We start from the raw sequence: 27,968 nt of genomic DNA on the forward strand, positions 1-27,968 counted from the left end.
GACAGGCACATAGCCAAAACTATAATTGTCAGATTTTAATTAGTTTGATGATGGGTAGGACCTCAATCAGATAATACACTCCTTTCAACTACTTTGCTAATGGCTAAGTATGATGAGATCAGTGGGTCTCTAATTTAGTAATTGTTCAAAGTTCTAACTTCATCTGTCCAAGAATGATGCCACATTAATATGTCTATTGGTCTGCAGCTTTGATAGGTGATATCATTTTGTAACCAGGTTTTTATTCATTTGAAAGGCCAGCTGTATCAGATTCATCCGGTAGCTTTGCCATTGAGCAAGGATTAACCCTTGTAACTTTCCTAAAATGCCTGCAGTGCATCTAATACCCATAGCTTTTCAACAAGCCACTGATATTATGTAGGCAAACATGGCACTAATTTGCACATACCATGTTCCACAAATAGCAAATGAGTGAATGTCCAGTTAATCTGTTTATGTAATGTTGTTTGAGGAATGCTGGCTGAGATACCAGGAGAACTCCTTGCTGTTTCTCTGAATAATGGGATTTTTGTCACCTACCTGAAAGGGGTGCCTCAGTTTAATGTTTCATCTGAAAGATGCATCTTTGATTCATGTGCTCTCGTATTAATGTATGGAGTGCCAGATAGATTATGTAATTGAGTTCATAGACGGTTTTGAACCCACAACCTCTTAGCTTGAGCTGAGAGCTCTACTGAACCAACCTGATATTAAATGTCCCAAATTGCTGATTTAGTTGGTCCCAACCAGTGCATTGGTAGGAGTGCTAGAATTGACTTCAGTACAGCTGCGTTAGGGAGAGGGGAAAATTAGCTGTGATTCCTGCTTCTGATCACTATCCAATGACCACTACCAGACAGTGCATGTGTTTAGATGCTGGATGAGGACAGGATTGGACTCTTCCACTGTTCAAACAATCTTTTGCCGCTCATTATCACAGTTGAGCCATGAAGACTAATTGCGTCAGTACTGGACACAGAGAACAACGTTTCTTTTAAAGTGTCGTTATTGCCTTCTATCAGTTTTTCCAATGTGCTGTCCTTTAAAATTTTTTTACACAGCCGAACACGTGCAGTATTTCAATGTAACAAAGCCTGTGGGGTACCTTCCAGGTTGCTGTGTGGTTGCCCACGTGTGCTACTTAGCAGGAATATTGGCAGAGTGCCATGATGAGACAAGAGAAGCAAAAGTGTTGCTTGTGATATGTCACAAATTTGAGGATTTCTTGTGATATTTAAATGTGAGATTCCCTGCATGACTCACTTGGCACCAGTTGGCACTCAGGATTCAGTTATCCCAACAATGAATGCAACTTGTACTGTATCCTGCTCCCTCCACTTGATGTCTGTTATTGCGATCTCTTGCTTATGCAGATGAGGAAAGAGTTTCACTTTTCCCTCCATTGTGTCAGGGGATTGTATAATAAATAATGATATATATAGATGAACGTTAATGCTGTATACTTACTCTATGTCGTACACATGGGTGGTGTTATCAGGAATAATGGAGTAATATATGTATTGTGTATTCTTATCAGACGTAAAGGGGTAATATATGTATAGCATTCTGTATTATAGATTTGCAGTGTTATCAGGAGTACAAAGGAAAATGCTGGCATACCTGGAAATAGAAAGAACTAATAATCTTGATGTAGCTTTAAATCACTTCCTGAAAACACTTTCTGTTATTGAAGCTGAGTTGCAAACTGGCTCTGATGTCTCTCAGGGTATATTTATAATGTGCAGGACTCAGATTAAAGGCTTGTAATACTCAGCCTTTGCCATCAAGTTACAGTGCCAGGGATGACCTCCCTGATAATCCTGAGATGACAGGATGCTATCACATGCCTCACATTAAAACAAGATCACGAATATTGCTGAAAAAAGAGACCTATTTTGTCGAAGCTTTTTGTCTTGTACTCATCAGGACAATTCGTAAGAAAATACCAATGACAGGCAAAACAACATATTTATACTGTATGAGAAGAGAGTGCTGATTGGTTGGCAAGTGGACTCTGATTGCCAGAGGTGTTGCCATAGAGAATGCACCAGTTGATGGTGACTGACAGTTAACTGTCAAACATTGTTTGCAATTTAAACCAGACAGCTTGACTATGATTGGTCAAAACATTGCCCCGGGGAATGAACCAGCGACTGGCTGTCACTTATTTCATTTAGCTGAAACAGGCGCAATATGTTCTTTTTGTCTGCAAAGAACAGGGCCCTGTGTATTAATATATGTAGCTTCCAGTACATGCAAATGCGCCACACCGTGAGCTCAACTGACAATATTAAATTGGTTGTGAGCATAATTCTTAGCACACTGAGGATTATTAAGCAAATGTTGTCCAATCACGGAATCACATCCAATGCTGGACACTGTGTTTTGAGTTTTGCAAGCATGGACTGATTGGGCATGGTCTGGACCTTGCCCGTTGCGAACAATGGAAGGGACATGATGTTTGATATGATCCGCCAGTCTTTGGGACATACAGCCTACACAGCATCGCACTGGCACTGAAATTCATATACCACATTACTTGATTTATGTGATAGGCAGAATGTCTTCTTAGTTTGATGGCAGCATCCTGTTAGTGGCAAATACACTTGTGTTGCTACTGCATATTAGCAATGTGAAACAGCTAGCTTCCCCTGTTGCTCAAATTCTTGAGATACCTTGCCCTTCCTGGGTAATCTGAGGTAGACTGGGCACTTTGCAGGGCCGAAAGTGACAGCCTTAGGCCTGATCATGAGTTTATGTGATATACAGCATGAAATGATCTGATCAGGGTAGCCATTATCCCACAGGATGTCTTTGTTGCCCCTATTTCAGCATCAAGCTTGCATGGTGAGCAAATGGCACGGGCCCTATTTACAAGGTTGCTGATAAGGCCAATCTTATAGTGTGTGAACTAAAAGATTCCCGACGTGTGTATTGACCAGTGACGTAGCTTAATATTAGAAGTGGAAAGGTCAGCAGTGTTTCTAGGTTGTGAAGTTGTGCTTTCTGAGCATGTTTCTGTCAGAACTGGAAACTTCATAAGCTGCTATGCAGATGTTGAGCAAATGGAATGTGAGAGAGATACAGGGTATTAGTCATCTCTAGCTCCTTACATGGCAAATAGAACATAATAACTATACTTTGCGTGGCTGGGTAACACCACAATTCATGTCATATCAATCTTGTTTTTAATTACTTTACTTGCTGCAGAGAACAACAATTGCATTTTTACAGTGCTCCTCACAGAAGGACAACTTTACATGGAAGCCTTTACATGGGGGAAGGAGGACAACAGACACGAGCTGGACAGATTAAAGGTAATGAGCTCTGAAAAGTATCAAAGATATAGATTTTCAGCAGGCTTTCAAAATGGTCTTGAGAGAGATCTATGGAGAAGAATCATCTAATGATTGAACAATAGGCCATGATTATGGAGCAAAGGGTATATTGGAATATTGTTTTAATTCATTCCCAGGATATGGCATTTATTTTCCACACCTAGTTGCTCTGAGAGGGTGATGGTAGTCCACCTTCTTGAACCATTCCAGTGTAGCAACTTTTGGTATGACTGCGAGGCTTACTAGGTCAGCTCAGGGTGGTTAAGAGTCAACTACATTGCTGTGAGACCGGAGTCACACATAGGACAGACCAGGTAAAGATGGCAGGTTTCCTACCCTAGAGGATGTTAGTGAACCAGTTGGGTTTTTACGACAATTTGATAGCTTCATAGTTACTTTTACTGGTACCAGATTTTGATTTCAAGATTTCATAAAAACTAAATTCAAATTTTCAAATTACCTTGATACAATTTGAGCTCATGTTCTCTAAATTACTAGTCCAGTAACATAACCTGTGTACTATAATTCCATTACAGCTGGAGAAATTTGCTGCAGTAAGCTAGAGTCAGACATAGACCATTCGTTCCCTTCAGCCTGTTCTGTCTTTAAATTAGACCAGAGCTGATCTATACCTCAAATTTATCCACTTTTTTGCTGCATTTTTTGGTCATCCTTAACTTAAAAAATTCTATTCATGTCTGTCTTGGAAATTTGAATTGACCCAGCATCCTCAGCCTTTTGGAGGAGAATTCCAGATTTACACTACCCTTTGTGTGAAAAAGTGCTCCCTCTTATCATTCCTAAATGGCCTAGCTCATTTATAAAGGTTGTGGGCGAGAAATTCAATTGCTCTAATTCTAGTGGCACTACACAGACTGACCTTGCTTCTCCAGGGGCAGGCAGTACTGCTCCCTGCGCAACTGATGTGATGCCAGGATACTAAAATTGGGCAAGGCAGGTCCTGGCAATGCCTGCATTGTTCAGTAATGAAAAAAGAAACATAAAGCAGCAAAATGGGTCCCACAGTAATGTTATTTAAAGGGCACCCTGATTGCAGGTAAGTAAAATGTATGGAACTTTCTTTGAGGAACTCAAGGGGGAGATTGGTGCGAGGGAAAGGCTGTGGGTTAGGAAGCAAGAGGTGACACCATTAGCAGCTTGCTCATCATGCTAGATAGCAGGATGAGGGTGAACTGGGAGTTGTGAAGGGGCATAAGGCAGAAAGATTCTGCCATCCTTAATGTTTTCAGTGACATCAGATGCTGTGGGCCTTGCTGACTCCATGATACAATGAACCATCTCCACTGTGGAGCTCAGGAGATATAGGTGCCTTTGTCCTCCACCAGCTCTGCTTGCTCCCTTCTATTGTGTATCATCTTGGCCTGCAAGAGAGAGGGCAGAACGTCAGTGGTTGTATAACATAATATTTGAGTGATGTAAACTGAGAGGTAAACAGCTGACGGCATGTGGAGGCAGCAAGCGGTAGACGTGAGGCTGGTAGCATTAGTAGGTGTTTGAGGGTGAGTTGGAGTATCTGGCTGTTAGACATGAACCCTGAGTGCCAGGAAGTGCTGCTGGGTGAGTGATGGGAGTGTGGTGCATTTGAACTGTATAACAGACTGGTGTTGTGGCGGGCAAGGAGATGTGATGTGAGGATGCATTAAAACTCTTGTGGCACTTGAGTTCTTGGGTCTAGACCTTTCTGACTACCTGTTCCCAGTCCCTCCTGAGGGTGGCAGGACCATCGTGTCTCCTCCTGCCTACTTATACCAATAATCTCCAGCACCACATCTGTCAGTCTAGATCTCTCTGTGTGCCCTGATGTTCATTTTTCAAGAATTTGCATTGTACTAATTTTTTTCCACCTTCCCTTTAAGAGGCAGCCTGCCTTTAAGAAAAATCAGGCTTCCTGAACCATGTGGTTGGTACACAATACTGCCAGCGCCACCTGCTGTGTGCAAAGCTCATCTCACCGGCAGTGTTGTGAAGAGACAGCACTGGACTCCCGAGAACTTGTGCCACAATCATGCAGATGCATGAGGAAACCATCTTGGTCTTACCGCGCTCAGCAATCAGGATAATTGAATTTCGTGCCGTGTGTCTTCTCATTCTTGATTCCTCCTCCAGAGCAAATACTTTATCTATTTTATCATTTATCTTTTTGTCATTTTAAGCACCTCAATTAGATCATTCCTCAGCCATCTAAACTCAAGGAAATATAAGCTAAGTTTATGCAACCTGTTGTCATAATTAACCCTTTAATCCCTGGTATCATTCTGGTGAAACTACACTGTGATCCCTACAAGGCCATAGATCCTTCCTGAGGTACTGTGGACAAATTAAATGTGGTATTCCAAATGGGGTCTGACTAAGGCTTTGGACGACTGAAGCATAACTTCTTCACATTTGTGTTCTAGTCCCCTTGAGATAAAAGTCATAATTCCTTTAATCTTTTAGGTTAATTTTTGTGCCTGTGAAATAGCTTTTAGTGATCGGTGTACATGGACACCCAAATCCATTTGTTCCTCCACAACTTCTAGTCTGTCAGAAAATATTCCGTTTTATCTTTCCTGGATCCTAAGTAGATTCTGGAAAACAATGTGGAGGTAGTGAGATTGTGATAGCCTTGTGTGAAAAGCTTACTTACATAAAAAATTCACATGGAGATAGGTAGGCAAAAGTAGTCTGGGGGATGAGTTCATAGAGCGTATTTAGGACGGTTTCTTAGAACAATACCAACCAGGGAGCAGGCTATTTCAGACCTGATAATGTGCAATGAGACAGGATTAATTCATGACCCTATAGTGAAGGTTTCTTTATGCAAGAGTGATCATAATATGATAAAATTTCACATTCAGTTTGAGGGTAAGAAATTAGAGCTGAGATGAGTGTCTTAAACTTAAATAAAAGCAATTATAAGGGTATGAAGACAGAATAGCCTAAAGTGGAATGTAAAAATAGGTTAAAAGGTAAGATAGTAGAGAAACAATGCCAGATATTTGAGGAGATATTTCATAACTCTCAACAATGATATATTCCATTGAGAAAGAACGACACTCCGAGAAGGATGCACCATCCATGGCTAACCAAGGAAGGTAAAGAAGGTATCAAATTGAAAGAAAAGGTGTACAATGCAGCGAAGATTAGTTGTAGGCCAGAAGATTGGGAAAATTTTAGAAACCAGGAAAGGATGACCAAAAAAAAGGGAAAAATTGGAGTATTGAGAGCAAACTAGCAAGAAATATGAAAACAGATAGTAAAAACACCTACAAGTATATAAAAAGGAAAAGGTAGCTAAAGTGAGCATTGGTCCCTTAGAGGATGAGTCTGGGGAATTAATGATGGGAAACAAGGAAATGGCAGAGACTTTGAACAAGTATTTTGTATTTGTCTTCAAAGTAGAAGACATGAGAAGTAACTCCAAGAATAGTAGAAAATCAAGAACTAAAAGGGGGTGGGGGAAGAACTTAAACAATCACTCTCACTAGAGAAAAATTCTGAGAAAACTAATGGGACTAAGGACTGACAAGTCCCCTGGGCCTGATGATCTGCATCCTAGGGTCTTAAAAGAAGAGGCTGCAGAGATAGCATTGGTTATAATCTTCCAAATTCCCTAGATTCTGGAAAGGTCCCAGCGGTTGGAAAACCGTAAACGTAACACCTCTGATCAAGAGAGAGAGGCAGAAAGCAGGAAATTATAGGCCAGTTAGCCTAACATCTGTCATTGGGAAAATGCTAGAATCCATTATTAAGGAAGTAGTAGCAGGACATTTAGAAAATCATAATACAATCAGGAGGAGTTAACATGGTTTTATAAAAGAGAAATTGTATTTGACAAACTTGTTGAGTTCTTTGAGGATGTAACAAGCAGGGTGGATTAAGGGGAACCAGTAGATGTCATATATTTGGATTTCCAAAAGACATTCAATATGCTTCTACATAAAAGTTTACTGTACAACATAAGAGTTCATAGTGTTGGGGCTAATATGTTAGCATGGATAGAGGATTGATTAACTAACAGGAAACAGAGAGTCGGGATAAATAGATCATTTTCAGATTAGCAAACTATAATTAGTGGAGTGCCAGAGGGACCAGTGCTGGGGCCTTAACTAATTATGATCTATATTAATGACTTGGATGAAGGGACCGACTGTATTACAGCCAAATTTGCTGACAGTACAAAAATAGGTAGGAAAGCTAGTTGTGAGGAGGACATAAAGAGTCTGCAAAGAGATATAGATAGGTTAAGTGAATGGGCAAAAATTTGGCAGATGGAGTATAATGTGGGAAAATGTGAGGTTGTGCACTTTGGCAGGAAAAATAGAAGAGCAGAATTTTATTTAAATGGAGAGAGACTACAGATGCTGCATCCAGAGGAATCTGGGTGTCTTTGTACATGAATTATAAAAAGTTAGCATGCAGGTACAGCAAGTAATTAGGAAGGTAGATGGAATGTTGGCCTTTATTGCAAGGGGATAGAGTATAAAAGTAGGGAAGTCTTGTTACAGCCGTACAGGTCATGGGTGAGACCACACCTAGAGAACTGTGTACAGTTTTGGTCTCCTTAGTTAAGGCAAGATATACTTGCATTGGAAGCAGTTCAGGGAAGGTTCACTAGGCTGATTCCTGGGATGAAGGGGTTGTCTTATGAGGAAAGGTTGAGACTATACTCATTGTAGTTTAGAAGGCCGGGATTTTCTGACCCCATTGTGGCGGGCCAGCCAAAGGTCCATTGACTTTCGGCAGGACCGAAAGATCCCAGTGGTGTGTAGGGCCAGAAATTCCTGGTGGAAGAATGAGGAGTGATGTTATTGAAATATAAAAAAGGTATAATTATGTTCAAAACAGTTCAGAGAAGGTTCACTTGACTTATTCCTGGAATGAGGGGCTTATCTTATGAAGAAAGACTGAACAGGTTGGGCCTATGCCTATTGGAGTTTAGAAGAATGAGAGGTGATCTTGTTGAAATATGAGATTCTGAGGGGATGTGATAGGGAGATACTGGGAAGATGTTTCCACTTGTGAGGGAGGCTAGAACCAGGGAACACAGTTTAAGAATAAGAGGTCTACTGTTTAAGATGGAGATGAGGAGAAATTTTTTCTCACAAAGGGCCATTAGTATGTGGAATTCTCTTCCCCAGAAAGCAGTGGAGGCTGGGTCATTGAATTTATTCAAGGCTGAGTCAGACAGATTTTTGATAGATAAGGGCGTCGAGGGTTATGGGGACAGACGGCAAAGTATTGAATAGCAGAGCAGGTTTGAAGGGCTGAATGGCCTCCTGCTGCTAAAGTTCTATGTTCCTATGTTAAATATATAAGATTCTGAGGGGGCTTGACAGGGCAAATGTTGAGAGGATGTTTCCCCACGTGGTGGAATCCAGAATAGGGGGGCACAGTTTCAAAATAAGGTTTAAAACAGAGATGAGGAGGAATTTCTTCTCGGAGAGTTGTTAATCTTTGGAATTCTCTTCCTCAGAGAGCAGTGGAGGCTATTCAAACTGAGTTAGACAGATTTTTGATCCACAAGAGAGTAAAAGGTTATGGGGGCTGGAAAGTTATTGAATGGCGGAGCAGGCTCGAGGGACCGAATGGCCTACTGGTGCTCTTATTTCTTAAGTTCTTATGATATGGATGTACTGAACTGAAAAGAATCACCAAGTTATATAAAGGCCACAGTGTCAGGAGATTACACCAGTTCAAAGAACCTATCCCTCTTCATGGAGCTCACCATCAGCCTGAGCAGTACGTACTCATTGCGGATTTGGGGGTGTTGGTAACAAACCTTCTTGGAAGCAGAGTTCCTGCTAAATCAGCCCTAGCTGAAGCCTGTCAAAATGATGCAGAAAGTTTGCAGAAAACAGGTAAAGCATGGTAACATTCTTGTCATGGCCAGGTTCAGATTATTATAACACACAGTTGCTTGGCTTATCACTAAATAAACAAATTTTCCTAAAGTTTTCATTAGCTCTGTTCAGTGGAATGACACACACAGATCAGCTCAGTGTTTATCTGATATGGCAGACGTCAGTTCTCCCTGGATTTGTTCACAAAGATAACCAAATGACATGAACGAACATTGTCACTATAACACTGAGGTCATGATCACAAAGTCCATATTTTTACCATCCATCCATAAGAAATTGCCAAGTGCTGAGATTTTTTTAAATTACGTTTGATTTCTACAGCACCTTTCACAATCTCAGGATGTTCCAAAGTCCTTTACAGCCAATGAAGTACTTTTTAAAGCTTTGTCACTGTTATAATGTAGGGAATGCAGCAGCAAATTTGCACACAGCGAGATTCATAGAAACACAGAAAATAGGAGCAGGAGTAGGCCATTCAGCCCTTTGAGCCTGCTCCGCCATTCATTATGATCATGGCTGATCATCCAACTCAATAGCCTGCTCCCGCTTTCTCCCCATATCCTTTCGCCCCAAGAGCTATATCCAACTGCTTCTTGAAAACATACAATGTTTTGGCCTCAACTACTTTCTGTGGTAGCAAATTCCACAGGCTCAGCACTCTCTGGGTGAAGAAATTTCTCATCTCAGTCCTAAATGGTCGACCCTGTATCCTCAGACTGTGACCCCTGGTTCTGGACTCCCCCACCATCGGGAAAATCCTTCCTGCATCTACCCTGTCTAGTCCTGTTAGAATTTTATAGGTTTCTATGAGATCCCCCCTCATTCTTCTGAACTCCAGCAAACATAATCCTAACTGACTCAATCTCTCCTCATGTATCAGTCCCGCCATCCCAGGAATCAGTCTGGTAAACCTTTGCTGCACTCCCTCTATAGCAAGAACATCCTTCCTCAGATAAGGAGACCAAAACTGCGCACAATATTCCAGGTGTGGTCTCACCAAGGCCCTGTATAATTGCAGCAAGACATCCCTGCTCCTGTACTCGAATCCTCTGGCTATGAAGGCCAACATACCATTTGCCTTCTTTACTGCCTGCTGCACCTGCATGCTTACCTTCAGCAACTGGTATACGAGGACACCCAGGTCTCGTTGCACATTCCCCTCTCTCAATTTATAGCCATTCAGGTAATAACCTGCCTTCCTGTTTTTGCTACCAAAGTGGATAACCTCACATTTATCCACATTATACTGCATCTGCCATGCATTTGCCTACTCATTCAGCTTGTCCAAATCACACTGAAGCATCTCTGCATCCTCCTCACAGCTCATCCTCCCAACCAGCTTTGTGTCATCTGCAAATTTGGAGATATGACATTTAGTTCCCTCATCTAAATCATTAATATATATTGTGAATAGCTGGGGTCCCAGCACCAATCCCTGCGGTACCCCACTAGTCACTACCTGCCATTCAGAGAAGGACCCATTTATTCCTACTCTTAGTTTTCTGTCTGCCAACCAGTTTTCTATCCATCTCAATACATTACCCCCAATCCCATGCGCTTTAATTTTACACGCCAATCTCTTATGTGGGACTTTGTCGAAAGCCTTCTGAAAGTCCAAATAAACCACATCCACTGCCTCCCCCTCATCAAATCTACTAGTTACATCCTCGAAAAATTCCAGTAGATTTGTCAAGCATGATTTCCCTTTCGTAAATCCATGCTGACTCTGTCCGATTCTGCCACTGTTTTCCAAGTGCTCAGCTATTAAATCTTTTATAATGGACTCTAGAATTTTCTCCACTACCGATGTCAGGCTGACTGGTCTATAATTCCCTGTTTTCTCTCTACCTCTCTTTTTAAATAGGGGGTTATATTAGCTACCCTCCAATCTGTAGGTTCCAGAGTCTATAGAATCTCGGAAGATGACCACCAATGCATCCACTATTTCTTCCTTAAGTACCCTGGGATGTAGATTATCAAGCCCTGGGGATTTATCGGCCTCCAATCCCATCAATTTCCCCAACATCATTTCTACTAATTCTGATTTCTTTCAGTTCCTCCGTGTCACTAAACCTTGTGTTCCCCAACATTTCTGGTATGTTATTTGTGTCCTCCTTTGTGAAGACAGAACCAAAGTATGTATTTATTTAGTCAGCCATTTCTTTGTTCCCCATTATATATTCCCCTGTTTCTGACTGTAAGGTACCTACGTTTGTCTTCACCAATGTTTTTCTCTTCACGTACCTATAGAAACTTCTGCAGTCAGTTTTTATGTTACCCGCAAGCTTACTCTCGTACTCTATGTTCCCCTTCTTAATCAATCCATTGGTCCTCCTTTGCTGAATTCTAAACTGCTCCCAATCCTTGGGTCTGTTGTTTTTTCTGGCCAATTAGTATGCCTCTTCCTTGGATCTAATACTATCTCTAATTTCCCTTGTAAGCCATGGTTTGGCCACCTTTCCTGTTTTACTTTTGCGCCAGACAGGAATAAATAATTGTTGCAGTTTGCCGAAGCGCCCTTTGAATGTTTGCCATTGCCTATCCACTGTCATCCCTTAAGTAACATTTCCCAATCCATCATAGCCAACTCGCACCTCATATCATCATAATTTCCTTTATTAAGATTCAGGACCCTAGTCTCAGAATCAACTACCTCACTCTCCATCTTGATGAAGAATTCTATCATGTTATGATCATTCCACAAGAGCAATGAAATAAATTACTAGATTATTGCTTTTAGGTGTTAGTTGAAGGATCAATATGTGAGTACTCGGAAGAAGTTCCTTCTCTTCCTTGAATAGTACCATGGAAACACAGAGCCTCAGTTTGATGTTGGACCTGAAAGACAAGTAGCAGGTAACATTTTAAAAATCCCATGGCACATCTCAAAAAGGGTAGGGGAGCTTTCCAGGTCCTGAATAACATTTATCCTTCAACCAACATCACCAAAAACAGATTATGAGGTCATTCATCTTGTTGCTGTTTTGGGGACTTTGCTGCCACATTTCCCTCTGTCATAACAGTGAAACTATACTTCAGTAGCACTTCATTGGTTTTGAAGCATTTTTGAACATCCTTGGGTAGTGAATGGTGCTATATAATGTAAGTTCTTCAATTCTTCCGTCTCTGTCAAGTTATATTTTGAACATTATATGTCACATGACATCATTCATTGCAGAAAAACATCAATCATGTGTAATCCCAGTTCATTAGGTAAGGATGTTTCTATCATTGTTATTATGGCATACCTATATTGCCTCAAAAACCTGTAGACCATGATTCTGGGAAGTATGCAGAATTGTGCCCATGACACCATCCAGAGTTTGTGATGTCACCAGGAGGGGGCTTAGTTGGCATATAGCCAGCGGGTATATGGCTCATACAGGTGCATCTTAAATACCAGTCTGCCTTATTGGGCTAGAAAAACCCCTTGCCTGCCTGCCATCGAAGAAGGGAGGAGGCCCAGTTAAGACCCCATAATTCTCCCTTTAGCTCCCTGAATGAGGGAACTGATCTATATTTAAAGAAAAGAAAAAATTATCATAATTCTTCAGGCCACTCCTCTTGTCAGGACTGCTTTATATCCCCAGGTGGGGCTCCCTTTCGCTTTCCTAGAGACCAGTACATCTTATCTCACTCAGGGCATCAGCCTTCACTCCTGATTGAGCTGAGGAAGCAGGGACTCTTCCTGGGGCTTGTAAAGGATGAGTGAAAGTTCAATTCCTTACAATACCAACCAGAAAATCCTGGAATTGCTGGGAACTCAATGCAACTGCTACTTTCCATTTGGAGAACCACACTGCTGCCAGAGTTACAATGGGAGTCCAGCAGAACCTCATAGAATCATAGAATGGTTACAGTACAGCTTATCATGTCCATGCTGGCTGTCTGCAAGAGCAACTCTTGGAAATCCAAGACCCATCTATCTTGTCCAATTTTATTTGCAGTCTGTAGAGTTTCAAAAACCAAAGACATAGGCCAGAATTTTACCACCTCCCCTCAGCGGGTCTCCCCCTAGCTATTTAAATCTTCGTTCAGTTCGGCGGGACTGTAATATCCCGCTGGGTGGGAGGGGCTGTAAAATCCTGGCCATAGGTTACTAATACAAAAGCAAACTGCTGCAGATACTGTAAGTATGAAATAAAAACAGAAAATGCTGGAAATGCACAGCAGGTCTGGCAGCATCTGTGGAGAGAGAAAAAGAATTAATTTTTCAGGTCGATAACCTTTCATCAAGTTCTAATGAAAGGCCATCGACCTGAAATGTTAATTCTGTTTCTCTCTCCATCAATGCTGCCAGAAATGCTGAGTAAATCCAGCCTTTTCTGTTTTTATATTATATGTGACATGCAGTCTTATGCAGCAATCTGTGAAGTAGATATTTGTTTTCTTCAGGTGGTGCGTAGTTCAAGGTCAGAGGTTAATAAATCTGATCTCCATTTTTTTCACTCATCCTCAAACATAACCTCATATTCATACAAACAGCAGCTTGTGAAGTGAGATCACTCTGGAAGATTTATAAGAGGTGAAGCTGAATTTATCCATCATCAGTGATGTCCAAAGAGCTTTAGAGAACCAGAAGATAAAGGCAGGAAGATCATTGTCTCAGTCTCTGTATCTTCCACTCTTTCCTCATAAATATTAAGCACATCCACCGAGGTACCTACAAAACATGATAGGACCTGTCAGTCACAGGGTTAGCTTTCCTCTCAATTCCCTCCCCTCATACAATGACCGTGCTGGAGACAGGAAATACCAAAAATGCCAGGACAGTGTAAGTTTGTCTTGCTTGTTTGTAATAGTTACACAGTAATAATTTTTTACTTTACTTCTATTAACAGAGATAAAAGTAAAAAGTGCACTTGAAAAGGTCTGTGTAACAATAAACATAACTGCTGTGGCATCTAATATGGAATTCCCAGGAAATGAACTAAATACATGACCCCACAATATGACACCAGCTGCCACTGAAATACCATGACACTGCTCCTTTAAGACAATGAAAATACCTCTTTGTCATATTAAGACTACTCATTGAACATTTCCCATAAGTACACTGCCCATTAGTATGGTAACATTGCAGCATTATAACAGTAACACCGGCCCTTTAATACAATGAATTATCCCTTTAATATATCAGCATTATCCCTTTAATTTCTTTTCATATTTGTTCTTGAGAAGTGGGCAATGCTGACAAGGCACATTTATTATCTGTTACTAACTACCCACTGAAATTTTTGGTGGACTTTTTGAAGAGTTGCAGTCCTTGTGGTGATGACACACATACAATAATATGAGATAGGAAATTTCAGACTCTTGATCCAATGAGGAGGGAACAGTAATATATATAAGAGTCATGTGTGACATGGAGGATGTTCAATGACATTTCTTGCTCTTGTCTATGGTGGTAGAGGTTGTGTGTTGTGGAAGGTGTTGTCAATGTAAGTTTGGTGAACTGCTGCAGTGCATCCTGTGAATAGTACATACTGTAACCACAGAGCAGGAGTGGTGGAGGAATGGATAAGGTGTTGAGAGGTGGAGGTGTTTATCAGGTGGACTACCTTGTCCTGGATGAGTATTGTTTCTTGAGATCTCTTCTGATGATAACCATTCGGCTGACAGGTGAGTATTCCGTCATATGCCTTGTGGAAAGGCTTTGAGGGGTCAGGAGGTGAGCAACTTGTCACAAATAACACAATCATTGCAATGCTGTTATTACCACAGTTGATTTTGATTGTCTGATTCAGCTACCAGTCCCAACTAAACCCCAAAATGTTGATATATGGGAACTTAGTGATGGGGGTGCCATCAATGAACATAAGAATTAGGAGCAGGAGTAGGCCATTCGGCTCCTTCAGCCTGCTCTGCCAAAATCACGGCCAGTCTGATTATGGTGTCAACTCCACACTCCTACATATCCTCGATAACCTTTGGCTCCCTTGTTAGTCAAGAATCTATCTACCACTGCCTTAAAAATATTTAATAACTCTGCCCTCACTGCTCTCTGGAGAAGAGAGTTCCAAAGATTTACGATCCGCTAAGAGAAAAAAATTTTCCTCATCTCTGTCTTAAATGTGAGACCCCTTATTTTTAAACTGTCCCCCTTAGTTCTAATCTCCCCAACAAGAGGAAACACGCTTTCAGCACCCACCCTGTCAAGTTGCCTGAAGATCTTTTTATGTTTCAATAAGGTCACCTCTCATTCTCCTAAACTCCAATGGATGCCTGCCCAAGCTGTCCAACTTTCCTCATAAGATAAACCCCCATCATAGGTATGAGTTGAGTGAAACATCTCTGAACTGCTTCTAACGCATTTATACCCTTTCTTAAATAAGGAGACCAAAACTGTACACAGTGCTCCAGATGTGGTCTCACCAATGCCCGGTAGAACTGTAACAAAACATTCCTACTTTTATATTCCATTCCTATTGCAATAAATGACAACATTCCATTGTGCCTTTCTAATCACTTGCTGTTCCTGCATACTTTTTGTATTCATGTGCCAGATACCAAGATCCCTCTGTACCTCAGAGTTCTGCAATCTCTCTCTCTCCATTTAAATAATTTGCTGCTTTTCTATTCTTCCTGCCAAAGTGGACAAGTTCACATTTTCCCACATTATACTCCATCTGCTAATTTTTTGCCCACTCACTTAACCTATCTATATCCCTTTGCAGATTCCTTATGCCCTCTTAACAACCTACCTACCTTCCTATTTTTGTATCATCAGCAAATTGAGCAACCATACATTTGGTCCCTTCATCCAGTTCACTGATATAAATTGTAAATCGTTGAGGCCCCATCATTGACTCCTGTGGCACTCCATGCGTCACATCTTGCTAACTGGAAAATGACCCATTTATACCTACTGCCTATTTCTTGTTAGAGAACTAATCCTCCATCCATGCTAATATGTTATCCCATACAATGAGCTCTTATTTTGCATAAGATCTTTGATATGGCACCTTGTCAAATGCCTTTTAGAAATCCAAGTACACCACATCCACAGTTCCCCTTTATCCAAGTTGCTTGTTACTTCCTCGAACTCCAATAAATTAGTTAAATATGAATTCCCTTTCACAAGGAGGGGAGTGGGTGACGTAGTGGTATTGTCACTGGACTAGTAATCCAGAAACCCAGGGTAATGCTCTGGGGAGCTGGGAGATGGTGAAATTTGAATTGAATAAAAATTTGGAATTAAAAGTCTAATAATGACAATGAAACCATTGTTGTAAAAACCCATCTGGCTCACCAATGTCCTTTAGGAAAGAAAATCTGCCGTCCTTACCTCGTCTGGCCTACATATGACTCCAAACCCACAGCAATGCGGTTGACTCTTAACTGCCCTCTGAAATGGCCTGCCTAACAAGCCACTCAGTTGTATCAAACCGCTAAAAAGTCTAAAAGGAATGGAACCGGATGGACCACCCAACATCGACCTAGGCACAGGAAATGACAATGGCAAACTCAGCCCTGTCGACCCTGCAAAGTCTTCCTTACTAACACCTGGGATCAAGTGCCAAAATTGGGAGAACTATCTTACAAACTAGTCAAGCAACAGCCTGACATAATCATACTCATGGAATCATACCTTACAGACAATGGGTGGAATCGTCCCAGATTTGCACTAAGTGCAGTACTGGGCGGGTAAAACGATGCCTTACCCGCTGGCCGCAATGGCGGCTTTTCACACTGTATTGTCCCAAACCCGCTGCATTAATTATGCATTCCCGGAAAATATGCTGTTTCCGTGGCAGGTGGGCACTCATTCGCCCACCATGCCATTACTTTGCTAGGCGCCACATTTAAATTGCAGCCGTGCAGACACCTCTCGGTGCTTCCAGCTCAGGACTGCCGCACGGAAGGCAGGATGGCCCCGAAAGGCAAAAAGACTGCAACCATCCCACTTCAGCGACGTGTTCTTCGAGCGCCTTTTGAACGCTGTAGAGGCCCACTGTGATGTCCTCTACCCCGCTCTGGCTGCAGGATGGGCAGCGGCATCACCAGTCTAGCATGGGAAGCGATGGCAGCGGTGGTCAGCGCCAATGCCCTGCAAAAAAAGACAGCAACGCAGTGCCGCTGCATTCCATTCATCCATTCCTCCACGTTAACTCACTCTTCTCATCACTCTCAACTCACACACTCTCAAACCCATCACACATCCACAGAGATCCCACACTTCAAGGGACAACACCACTAACTCTCACACACACCTCATATCTCCATCAGGCTCATACCCTCTCTCGTCCTCATCCTGTCCATGGCTCCGCTCACCACACAAACATTCCATGCAGTGCTATGTGTCCTGTTCACACACTCTCCATCTGTTTTCATGCAGGAGAAGCCTGCTCACATCAGCAGGGAGAGGTCCCACACCTGGAGTAGAGTGGCCCACATTAGGCCCCTCACTTACTTTGAGGAGTGTGCCATCACGGTGACAGTGAGGTCGGCGGCAAACATCCTTGTGAGGATTCTGCACCCCATCATCCCTCTCAATGCAAATATGAGTGCTCTCTCTCCTGCTTTTGACTGTGCTGCCATGCACTCCTTATCTCCAATTTAGTTCGCAGGGAGCTCTGAAAAGGCCTGACATCCTCAGGCAGCCAGTCCCTCAGCTCCACCCAGGTCTTCACCTTCTCCATTGAAGAGCTGGAAATAAGCAGACTGGAAGACCCGTCACAGTGCTTATCCACACCTTTCACCAGCGCAGAGACACACACCTTGGTGGGACCTAGATCAAGAGCAGGCTTGGGTTCACAATCTGATGGTCACTGCATGGACACGTGTCCGCAGCAGGAGGAGGCAGGTTCAGCCGAGCTCCCCGGCACTCGGAGGACTGCTGAGGATCAGGCAAATGTGAGGTCCAAGTCAGATGACAAGCTTCTGGATTTGGCCTTCCAGTTCATCCTGGAGAGTCAGCATAAGGCGTGGGAACATCTCACAGAGCTGTTGGAAGCCCTCAGCAGAGCGGCACGCAAGTCAGAAGAGTGCGTCCACCTGCTCTCTGATAAAGTGGTGCCCACATGTGTGCATAAGGAGGTGTCCAAGGGGAGGATGGTGGACGCTGTGGAGACCCTGGTCCAGCAGAACACAGAGATGTTTGCAGACCTGCACTCCATTGCGGGAGCAATGGGTGAGTTCCAGCAGTGGCAACGCGAGAGGGAAACGGAGCACCTTGATGTCCGTCCAGGTGCTCCTTCCCCTCAAGAAATCAGGCCGGGGTCCCCGGACAGCTGAAGGGAGGAGGAGCGGCAACTATAAACCCCTGGGTCACCCACTCAGGAATCTCAGAAGCAGTCCTCTCCCTCTGAGTCCCCTTTGCCTGTGAGGGACTCAACCTTGTCCTTTGGACCACAGTTGGGACAGCCGGCCAACAAGTGATTCTGGAGGGAGAAGTGTGTGTGTGTGGCAGGGCCTTTTGGAGCCTCGTGCAAGCACTCTCCCACACAAACAGATCCTTCATGTATCACATTCACCTCAATGTCCTGAGCATTTTGAATGCTGCCTGTTGGGGTTCTCTTTCAGTTGTCCATCAGAGCTGACCTGTATCTCTGCCCACCCACTGATCACACTCCCATGCAGCACCTGATCCCGCCCACCACGACTCTCCTTTCACTTTCAATTTAGACAGCACAGTCTTGATTCACTTTTTTGTGAGCTCCCTGTCTTTTCCCCTCCCCCAGTCACTCATTTCCTTTTCCCCATCACTGTTGATCCCACTGGCATCACCTTCCATCTCCCCTCCGTGACCAACTAGCCACAACCCTTTTCCTTTAGGGATGTCCAGGTGAACATGCACGTGCTCTTTCTTCCCGAAAATCCCACCACCATCCACATTCACCTCCCCACCTCATTCCCACCACCAGGGTCTGTGTCTGTATCCGAGTGCCCACTAACCACCCTCACCGTCCTTTCTACCGCTACTGTCGAACCTTCACCCTCCCACCCTACCACCTCACAGGAGGCAGCCATGGACTGATCAGAGCCCTCCCTTGCACATTCACCCAGACCCCTTCCCCACCACTGGACCCCTTCCCCCCACTGGACCCCTTCCCCCCACTGGACCCCTTCCCCCCACTGGACCTCTTCCACCCTCTGGACCCCTTCCTCCCCTTGGAACCCCTTCCCCCCACCCATGGATTCCCTGCCCCCCCCGGTCCTCGCCTACCTCCCCTGTCTCCACCCCTGCTTAGTCCTTCTCCCTTCCTGACTCCTTCAGAAATCTTTACTTCTTCCGCCACCCTTACTCGTCCTCTGACTCTTTCCTCCAGCTTTACTTCTTCCTCCAACATTACTTCTTCCCCCTTCCTGACTCCTTTAGACACCTTTATTTCTTCCTCCAGCCTTACTTCTTCCTCCAACATTACTCCTTCCCCCTTCCTGACTCCTTCAGACACCTTTAATTCTTCCTCCAGCCTTACTTCTTCTTCTACCCTTAGTCCTTCCCCCTTCACGCCTCCTTCCTCCACCCTTACTTCATCCAGCCTTACTCTATCCCCTCTCTGCACTCCTTCCACCCCCTGGACTCCCTCCCCTCCCCACACTCCTTTGCTCCTCCAGACTCCTTCCCTTACACCTTCCATCCCCATTACACCTACCTCCCCAGTTTCCCTGTTAACCCCTCCTCCCCTGTACTCCCTCTCTTCTCCCAACCTTCTCCTCTCCAGACACTTTCATTCCCCCCCTCCCAAGCTCACCCCATCCTGATACCTTCATTCCCCTCCTCCTAATCTCACCCTATCCTGACACCTCTTCCAATCCCAGTCAATCCTAGAACTTCCTCTCCCACCACCTGGTACATCTTCCTCTCTGAAACTGAACCTCCCTCTCCGCTGCCTCGACCATCATCCATTGTGAGCAGACCCTCAATGGTGACTTTCCAACTTCTATGAGCTGCTTCGCAGCAAAGCCATGTTCTGAGAAACCACCCAGCATGCCATGGACGTTCCTTCAGTGTGCCGTTGTTGTCGGGCTCCAGCATCTTCTCCTCGGATGTCTGCGAAGTGAGCAAGGCCCTGGTAGTAAGTCCCGCCTTTTGCACACCATACTTGTCAAGACGTGTTCTACGCCGGCATGCATTCACGCTGACATGGATGGATGATCCAGCTGGGGGTGATGATTCCAGCGGGCTGGCCTTATACTGACACGCAGATGTATTACAATGAGGTTGCCAACCTCCGATCGCGATCGCAAACTGGCTTCACAACGTTGTGAAACCGATTTTGGCCTTCTTGCCATATTGTCTGCTCACACCGCCAAGTACGACCAATGCCAACAGACATGGACAATTCTGCCCAATGTTCAAGACATCACCATCACCATCTCTGGATATGTCTTGTCCCAACAAAGGACAGACCCAGCAGAGGTGGCGGCACAGTGGTAAAGGAACTTAAGAAATAGGGGCCGAAAGGCCCGTTTCTGTGCTGTATAACTCTGTGACTCTGAGAAGTCGGTCATTCGGCCCCTCGAGCCTGCTCTGCCATTCATTAAGATCGTGGCTCATCTTTTTGTGTTTCGAATTCCACATTTCTATCTATCCTCGATAACCTTTGATTCCCTTGCCTAACAAGAATCTATCTACCTCTGCCTTAAAAATATTCAATAATCCTGCCTCTACTGCCTTCTGAGGCAGAATTCCAAAGTTGCACAACCCTCTGAGAAAAAAATTCTCCTCATCTCTGTCCTAAAAGGGCAACTGCTAATTTTAAAACAGTGCCCCCTAGTTATGGACTCACCCACAAGAAGAAACATACTTTCCACATCCACCTTGTCAATACCTTTCAGGAACTTATATACATCAATGAAGCCACTCCTCACTCTTCTAAACTCCAGCGTAAACAAGCCCAGTCTGTCTAACCTTTCCTCATAAGACAACCCGCTTATTCCAGGTATTAATCTAGTAAATCTCCTCTGAACCGCCTCCAACGCATTTACATTGTTCCTTAAATAAGGAGACCAAAACTGTGCACAATATTTGAGATGCAGTCTCACCAATGCCCTGTATAACTGAAGCATAAAATCCTTAATTTTATCTTCAATTCCTCTCGTAAGAAACAATAATATTCCATTAGCCTTCTTAATTACTTGCTGTACCTGCATACTAACTTTTTGTGACTCATGCACTAGAACACCTAGATACCTCTGCACCTTGAAATTCTGCAGCCGTTCTCCATTTAAGTAATACTCTACACTTTTATTCTTCCTGCCAAAGTGAACAACTTCACACTTTCCTACATTATACTCCATCTGCCAGATTTTTGCCCACTCACTCAACCTATCTATCTCCATCTACAATCTTCTTATATCCTCTTCACAACATACTTTCCTACCTATCTTTGTATCATCTGCAAATTTAGCTACCATGCCTTCACTTCCCTCATCTAAGTCATTGATATAAATTGTAAAAAGTTGAGGCCCCAGCACAGACCCCTGCGGGACTTCACTCGTTACATCCTGCCAATCAGGAAAAGACCCATTTATGCATACTCTCCATTTTCTGTCAGCCAGCCAATCTTCTATCCATGCTAATACATTACTTAATTCTCTGACCAGAGCTGCAAGGCCACCCATGTGGAGGAGAAACCCCTCCACAGGATGGCTAGCAGCAGCTGTGGTCCACTGATGGCTTGGCTCTGGTGGGGGTTAATATAAGAAGATTCGCAGGCTCCCCAAGCCAGCCATGGCACACCACTTCCAGGCAACTGCAAAGCTTGCATCTCAATCGGTGGACCCATCCGTCACTGGGAAGAATCTGGTAGTGGCCTCAAACAACCTACAATTGGGCATCTAATTATGCAGATTATGCAATAACGTGATGGAAGGGGTCATCAACAGTGCTATCAAGTGGCACTTGCTCAGCAATAACCTGTTCGCTGATGTTCAGTTTGGGTTCCACCAGGGCCACTCAGCTCCTGACCTCCAGCAATCACAACCATCTTCCTTTGTGCTGGGTATGACTCCAACCAGCGGAGAGTTTTCCCCCTGATTCCCATTGACTCTAGTTTTGTTCGGGCTCCTTGATGCCACACTCAGTCAAATGTCGTCTTGATGTCAAGGGCAGTCACTCTCACCTCATCTCTGGAGTTCAGCTCTTTTGTCCATGTTTGAACCAAGGCTGTAATGAGGTCAGGATCTACAAGGTGCACTGCAGAAATGCACTAAATCCCCTTAGCACCTTCCAAACCCATGACCCCTACCATCTAGAAGGACAAGGGCAGAACATACATGGGAACACCACCACCTGGAAGGTTCCCTCACCATCCTGACTTGGAAATATATCCTTCACTGTCACTGGGTCAAAACCCTGGAACTCCCTCCCTAACAGCACTGTGGGTGTAACTACACCACATGGACTGCAGCGGTTCAAAAAGACAGCTCACCACCACCTTCTGAAGGGCAACTAGGGGTGGGAAATAAATGCTGGCCTAGCCAGCGACACCCACATCGCTTGAAAGAATGAAAAAAAAATTGGCTATCCACCAGTGCCGGGCAGGGAGCCTAAGCAAGTGCTAACCCGCCCCTGGGAAGATCACCAAGAGGTGGGAAGGTTTTGGGGTCTTCTACAAGCCCACCCCTTCAGGACCTGGAAAAGTCCGCCCAGATGTTTTAGTGTAACATATTACCTGTTGAATACAACACACTTCCCCTTTAATACAACACACTTCCCCTTTAATACAACACACTGCCACTTTAATACAACACACTGCCACTTTAATACAACACACTGCCCCTTTAATACGGCATACTTCCCTTTAATACAACACGCTTCACCTTTTATACAGCACAAATTCCCCATTAATCCAGCACACTGCCTTCTTTAATACAGCACACTGCCCCTTTTACACAGTATGCTGCCCCTTTAATACAACACACTCCCTTTAATACAGCACATTGTCCCTTTAACACAGTATACTGCCTCTTTAATACAGCACACTCCCTTTAATACAGCACACTTCCTTATTAATACAGCACACTGCCCCTTTAATAAGAACACTGCCACATTAATAAAGCACACTGCACCTTTAATACACACTGCCTGTTTATTACAGCACACTTCCCCATTAATAAAGCACACTGCTCCTTTAATATACACTGCTTGTTTATTACAGCACACTTACTGATTAATAAAACACACTGCTCCTTTAATACACACTGCCTGTTTATTACAGCACACTTCCCCATTAATACAACACACAGCCCCTTTAATGTGGCACACTGCCCCTTTAATACAGCTCTGCCCCTTTAATGCAGAGCACTGTCCCATTAATACAGCATATTGCCCCTTTAATACAGCACACTGCCCCCTTTAATACAGCACACTGCCCCCTTTAACAGCACACGGTCCCTTTAATACAGCACACTGTCCCTTTAATACAGCACACTGTCCCTTTAATATGGCACAGTCCCTTTAATACAACACTCTGCTCCTTTAACATTGCATACTGCCCCTTTAATACAACACTCTTCCCCTTTAATGCAATGCACTGCCCCTTTAATACAGCTCTGTCCCTTTAATACAGCACACTGTCCCTTTAATGTAACACTCTGCTCCTTTAATATTGCACACTGCCCCTTTAATACAGCTTTGTCCCTTTAATACAACACCCTTCCCCTTTAATACAACGAACTGCCTCTTTAATACAGCTCTGTCCCTTTAATACAACACACTACCTCTTTAATAGTTAATTTTTTAGTGAGACAGAGTTATTTGAATTTTTCTAAGTAGAGCGTATAGGTCTCATCATCTTCACTTCAAAATCCAGTGCCGGAGCAGGTTATGGTAACAGGTTTGTGTGTGTTTGTTACTTTTGAAATTTTAGCAAGAATTTTGTTCTTCATGAGAAGATGATGATCAAAGTTGGAATTGCTTTTTCACCTCATGCACTACATCTCAATGTATAGCACGCTTAGTTAAGTTACAATGGAATGTATATAATATAAATCTTTCTTTATCGTATTTATCCAACTTTCCAAGCCAAGTGCAGCTCTCATCAGATACAGAATCCCTCTACACTGTCCCGCACTCCCAGGACAGGTACAACACGGATTAGATGCAGAATAAAGCTCCTTCTACACTGTCCCATCAAACACTCTCAGGGCTGGTACAATACAGGCTAGATGCAGAGTGTAACTTCTTCTACACTGTCCTATCAAACATTCACAATATTCGCATATTAAAATACAGAAAACACTTAGCCTCCGTGAACCCAGAAACAATCAGCACCTTCAGGAAAGGCTGTGAGGAAACTGGATGGGGAATAGAGGGATATGCTCACCAAACTGAGTATGCTGCTTCCCTTTCTAGCTCCCACACTACCTGACAGCGTAAATTATTCCCTTTCAGGCATTGACCCCTTTTTGACACTTCTGTCATGCCTTACTCCAGGCAGAGAAATCCACTCTCAACCCAGTCTTGATGCAAATTGCTCTCCAAAGTCCTTGAACATCTAGTTGGCTGCCAAATCAGTGCCGGGGTCTCTTGCAACCCCCGTTTGAATACATCCAATTAGGTTTCCCCTCCTCACGGGCTGCCAAAATAACCTGAGCAAGAATTGGAAATGTCATTCTCTGTGACTGTGGTGCATTATTACTTACCATTCTTCTTGAATTGTCTGGTTTTTTTTGACACAGTTGACCACACAATCCTTCTCCAACCAACCCCTTCAACCATTCTGATCCAACTATTCTGCTCTGTTGACCAGAACAATGGGGCTGGTTGGTTACACACTTACCTATCCAACTGTAATCACTTTATCTCTATGGTTTCTTTTTCTACTCTTACAGTCACCTTCAGATTCCTCAAAGGATATGCTGTATTCCTCATGTATATGCTGTATATATATTGCCCTCGGCAACATCACTTGCAAACACAGCGCTGGCTTACACATTTACACTGATGACACAGCTTTACTCCTCCAATGCTTCCCGCAACAGCTCTACTGCATCTATGCTGTCAGTCCTTGATGAGATACGATTTTCTCTAGCTAATCACAGACTGAAGCCATCATTCTTTTCCTCACAGTCATTGCCATATAGACTACATTCCTTTCCCCAACCACTGTCTGGTTGCAACCTCTTTGTCTCATTTACTCCTGAGCTGAACTTCAGATTCCATATCATCCTCATCAAAATGACTGCCTATGTTCACTTCTGCATTTCTTTCTTTCTCTGACCTCAATCCATCTGTAGGTGAAACCTTCATCCATGCCTTTGTGACCCTCAGACTTGATTACTCCACTGCTCTCTTGGCTGGTCTCCCATCTTCAAACCTCTGTAAACTTAAGGTCATCCAAAACTCTGCTCCATACATCATAGCCCATACCAAATCCTGCTTGCCCATCTTTCATTACATTGCTGATATGCGGAGAGGTGGTAGCATATTGGTATTGTCACTGGACTGGACTGGTATTCCAGAGACCTAGGGTAATGCTCCCAGATTCAAATCCCACCACAGCAGATGTGAAATTTGAATTCAATAAAAATCTGGAATTAAAAGTCTGATGATGACCCAAAACATTTGCCGACTGTCATAAAAACCCACCTGGTTCACTAATTCCCTTTAGGGAAGGAAATCTGGCGTCTTTACTTGGCCTGGTCTACAAGTGACTCCAGATCCACAGCAATGTGGTTGACTCTAAAATGCTCTCTGAACGAGGGCAATTAGGGATGGGCAATAAATGCTGGGCAATTAGGGATGGGCAATAAATGCTGGCCTAGCCAGGGACACCCACATCCCACAAACGAATGAAACCCTCAGTCTGGGAACAGGGGTTTAAATCCCACCATGGCAGCTGGTGGAATTTAAATTCAATTAATAAATCTGGAATGTAAAGCCAGTCTCAGTAATAGTGACCTTGACAACTATCATCGATTGTTGTAAAAACCCATCTGGTTCACTAATGTCCTTTAGGGAAGGAACTTTGCCGTCGTTACCTAGTCTGGTCTATATGTAACTCCAGACCCACAGCAATGTGGTCAACTCTTAACTGCTCTCTGAAGTGGACTAGCAACCCATTTAGTTCAAGGGCATTTAGGGATGAGCAACAAATGCTGACCTTGCCAGCGGCACCCACATCCCATGAAAGAATAAAGTAAAAAAAACCCTCAGCTGACCCCTCTGTTCTTTTGGCATCTTCTTCATCTGCCCCTTCCTTGACATCTGTCTTCAACCATCTAGGTACAAGCTCGGGAATTCCCTCCTTAAACCTTTCAACTATTCCACCTCCCTTTCCTCCTTTATGATGTCCCTTAAAATCAATCTCTTTACTATGTTTATGGTTGCCCCCTTCCAGTCTTTCATTCATTGGTTTCCTTAAATTGTTTTCCTTTGTTTTCCTTAAAGCTCCATGCAGTTCTTTAGCCTGATCTTTTTGTTAAAAGGGTTGATGGAAACAAATTACAAGAACTATATGACTTTAAGGTATGTACTATAAGAACCTTTAGTCAGTTTGATTTAATTAGCAGCACTCTCACCTCTGAGATGATTGTGCTTTCGAGCTCCACTCCAGGACTTGATGATACTTCAATATAATACTGGGACTATGTTGCAATGTCAGAGGTTCTGTCTTTTGGAGGGAAAGTTAAACCATAACCTGATTTGCCCGTTAATGTGAATCAATGAAAATCTATATCAGTATTCAAAGAGGAGTACAGAGTTTGCCTGGACTCCTGCCCACTGTTCCACCCCAAATCAACACAACAAAACATCGATTAACTGACTATAAATTTCATTGCTGCTTGTGAGATCTTGCTATGTACAAATGGCAGCCAAATTTGCATTTCAAAGTAATTCACTTTATGTGAAAGGCTTTGATGTGCAAAAATTTAGTATATAAATGTAAGACTTGTTTCTTTCAGAAGAGCGGACCGCATCACACTCACCTCTTCAGCCATAGGGTGTTAAAATAGAAGTTGATCATCATCAAAGTATGATGCAGCATGGCGACTGCCTTCTGAGTCTCCCTACAGATCTCTTCTAGACCAAAGTGCTTCGTGACCCTGGTAGCTCTTTCTTATGCTCCGTGTTGGTGGGTTTGTTGTTAATGCAGCGAGCGTCCACTGTGTTTTGCATCACCACCAGCTGAATTGGAGACTGAATGGGCTGGTCCATCTCGGGGCCATATTCCTCACTGGGGTCCTTACCTCTGCAATCATACAAAATGCATGAAATAAGGAAAAGCAACAGTAGAATCACATAACTTGCCACGAGTATAATCAGATTCAAAGTTACGGGGTCTATCTCCAGATAAAACTCCATTTATTCCCCCTGTGTTTCAGTGCTCCGTACTAGGACATGGTAACCACAAGTCTGAAGTCATTGCATTTTTAAGAACTGAAGCGAGCAGGCTGGCTTTGTGATAAAAATACCATTAATCTCTGACTCAGAGCTTGAGCAGAAGGGTTTAAAACTGCTCAGTTTAATAACTTAAATCCCTTCAATCTAGGATACATACCATCAACGAACAGAAATCTGATGTGGGTTGAAAAGTCAGCAAACATCAGGATAGATGGATTTCAAACATTCATAACCATAGTGTAATCCAGTGAGAGTGCATCAGCATCATTAAGGAAATTGTGGCCATTTGTTTGATAGTGTCTTAGGGAATATATTACTGCTGAACAAATGAGAGGTGCAAGTCCTCTGATCTTCTAACCGCTGGCAGTTTACTGTGGGAACGTTTTCATGACTCGTATGAGGAGTAGGAGTGATTGGAACAGAAAAATTTGAAGGAAAAGGAGGAGCCAGACACTTAAAGTGGAGTTTATA

General features: G+C 43.4%; 2 protein-coding genes across 3 annotated transcripts in view; both read right to left on the reverse strand.

The window, feature by feature from the left end:
- Positions 1-3,482: 3,482 nt before the first annotated feature.
- smim36 (small integral membrane protein 36) lies at positions 3,483-27,562 on the reverse strand. 2 transcript variants are annotated; one of them, XR_013573349.1, is made up of 2 exons: positions 5,986-6,068; positions 3,483-4,720 (listed from the first exon to the last, which is right to left on the reverse strand). XR_013573349.1 is itself a non-coding variant. In XM_078529111.1 (2 exons), exon 1 carries the CDS (start codon positions 27,456-27,458, stop codon positions 27,177-27,179), a length of 282 nt encoding a protein of 93 aa, XP_078385237.1. In that variant the 5' UTR covers positions 27,459-27,562; the 3' UTR covers positions 3,483-4,720; positions 27,083-27,176. The 2 variants fall into 2 exon arrangements, 1 of the variants encoding a protein (XP_078385237.1); XM_078529111.1 differs by lacking the exon at positions 5,986-6,068 and adding an exon at positions 27,083-27,562.
- The window catches only part of LOC144667634 (transmembrane protein 100-like), a 60,472-nt gene continuing 59,833 nt past the window's right edge, over positions 27,330-27,968 (reverse strand). The window contains exon 3 of the transcript XR_013573348.1: positions 27,330-27,345. The gene's annotated coding sequence lies outside the window, so the exon portion shown is untranslated. The remainder of the gene's footprint in view (positions 27,346-27,968) is intronic.

Source organism: Cetorhinus maximus, chromosome 24, assembly GCF_964194155.1.
Source record: "Cetorhinus maximus chromosome 24, sCetMax3.hap1.1, whole genome shotgun sequence".
NCBI classification, from domain to species: Eukaryota; Metazoa; Chordata; class Chondrichthyes; order Lamniformes; family Cetorhinidae; genus Cetorhinus; species Cetorhinus maximus.

What these genes read in the sequence shown, in the direction of transcription:
- smim36 (XM_078529111.1), bottom strand. Translation starts at nt 27,458, where the DNA reads ATGGAGTTTTATCTGGAGATAGACCCCGTAACTTTGAATCTGATTATA.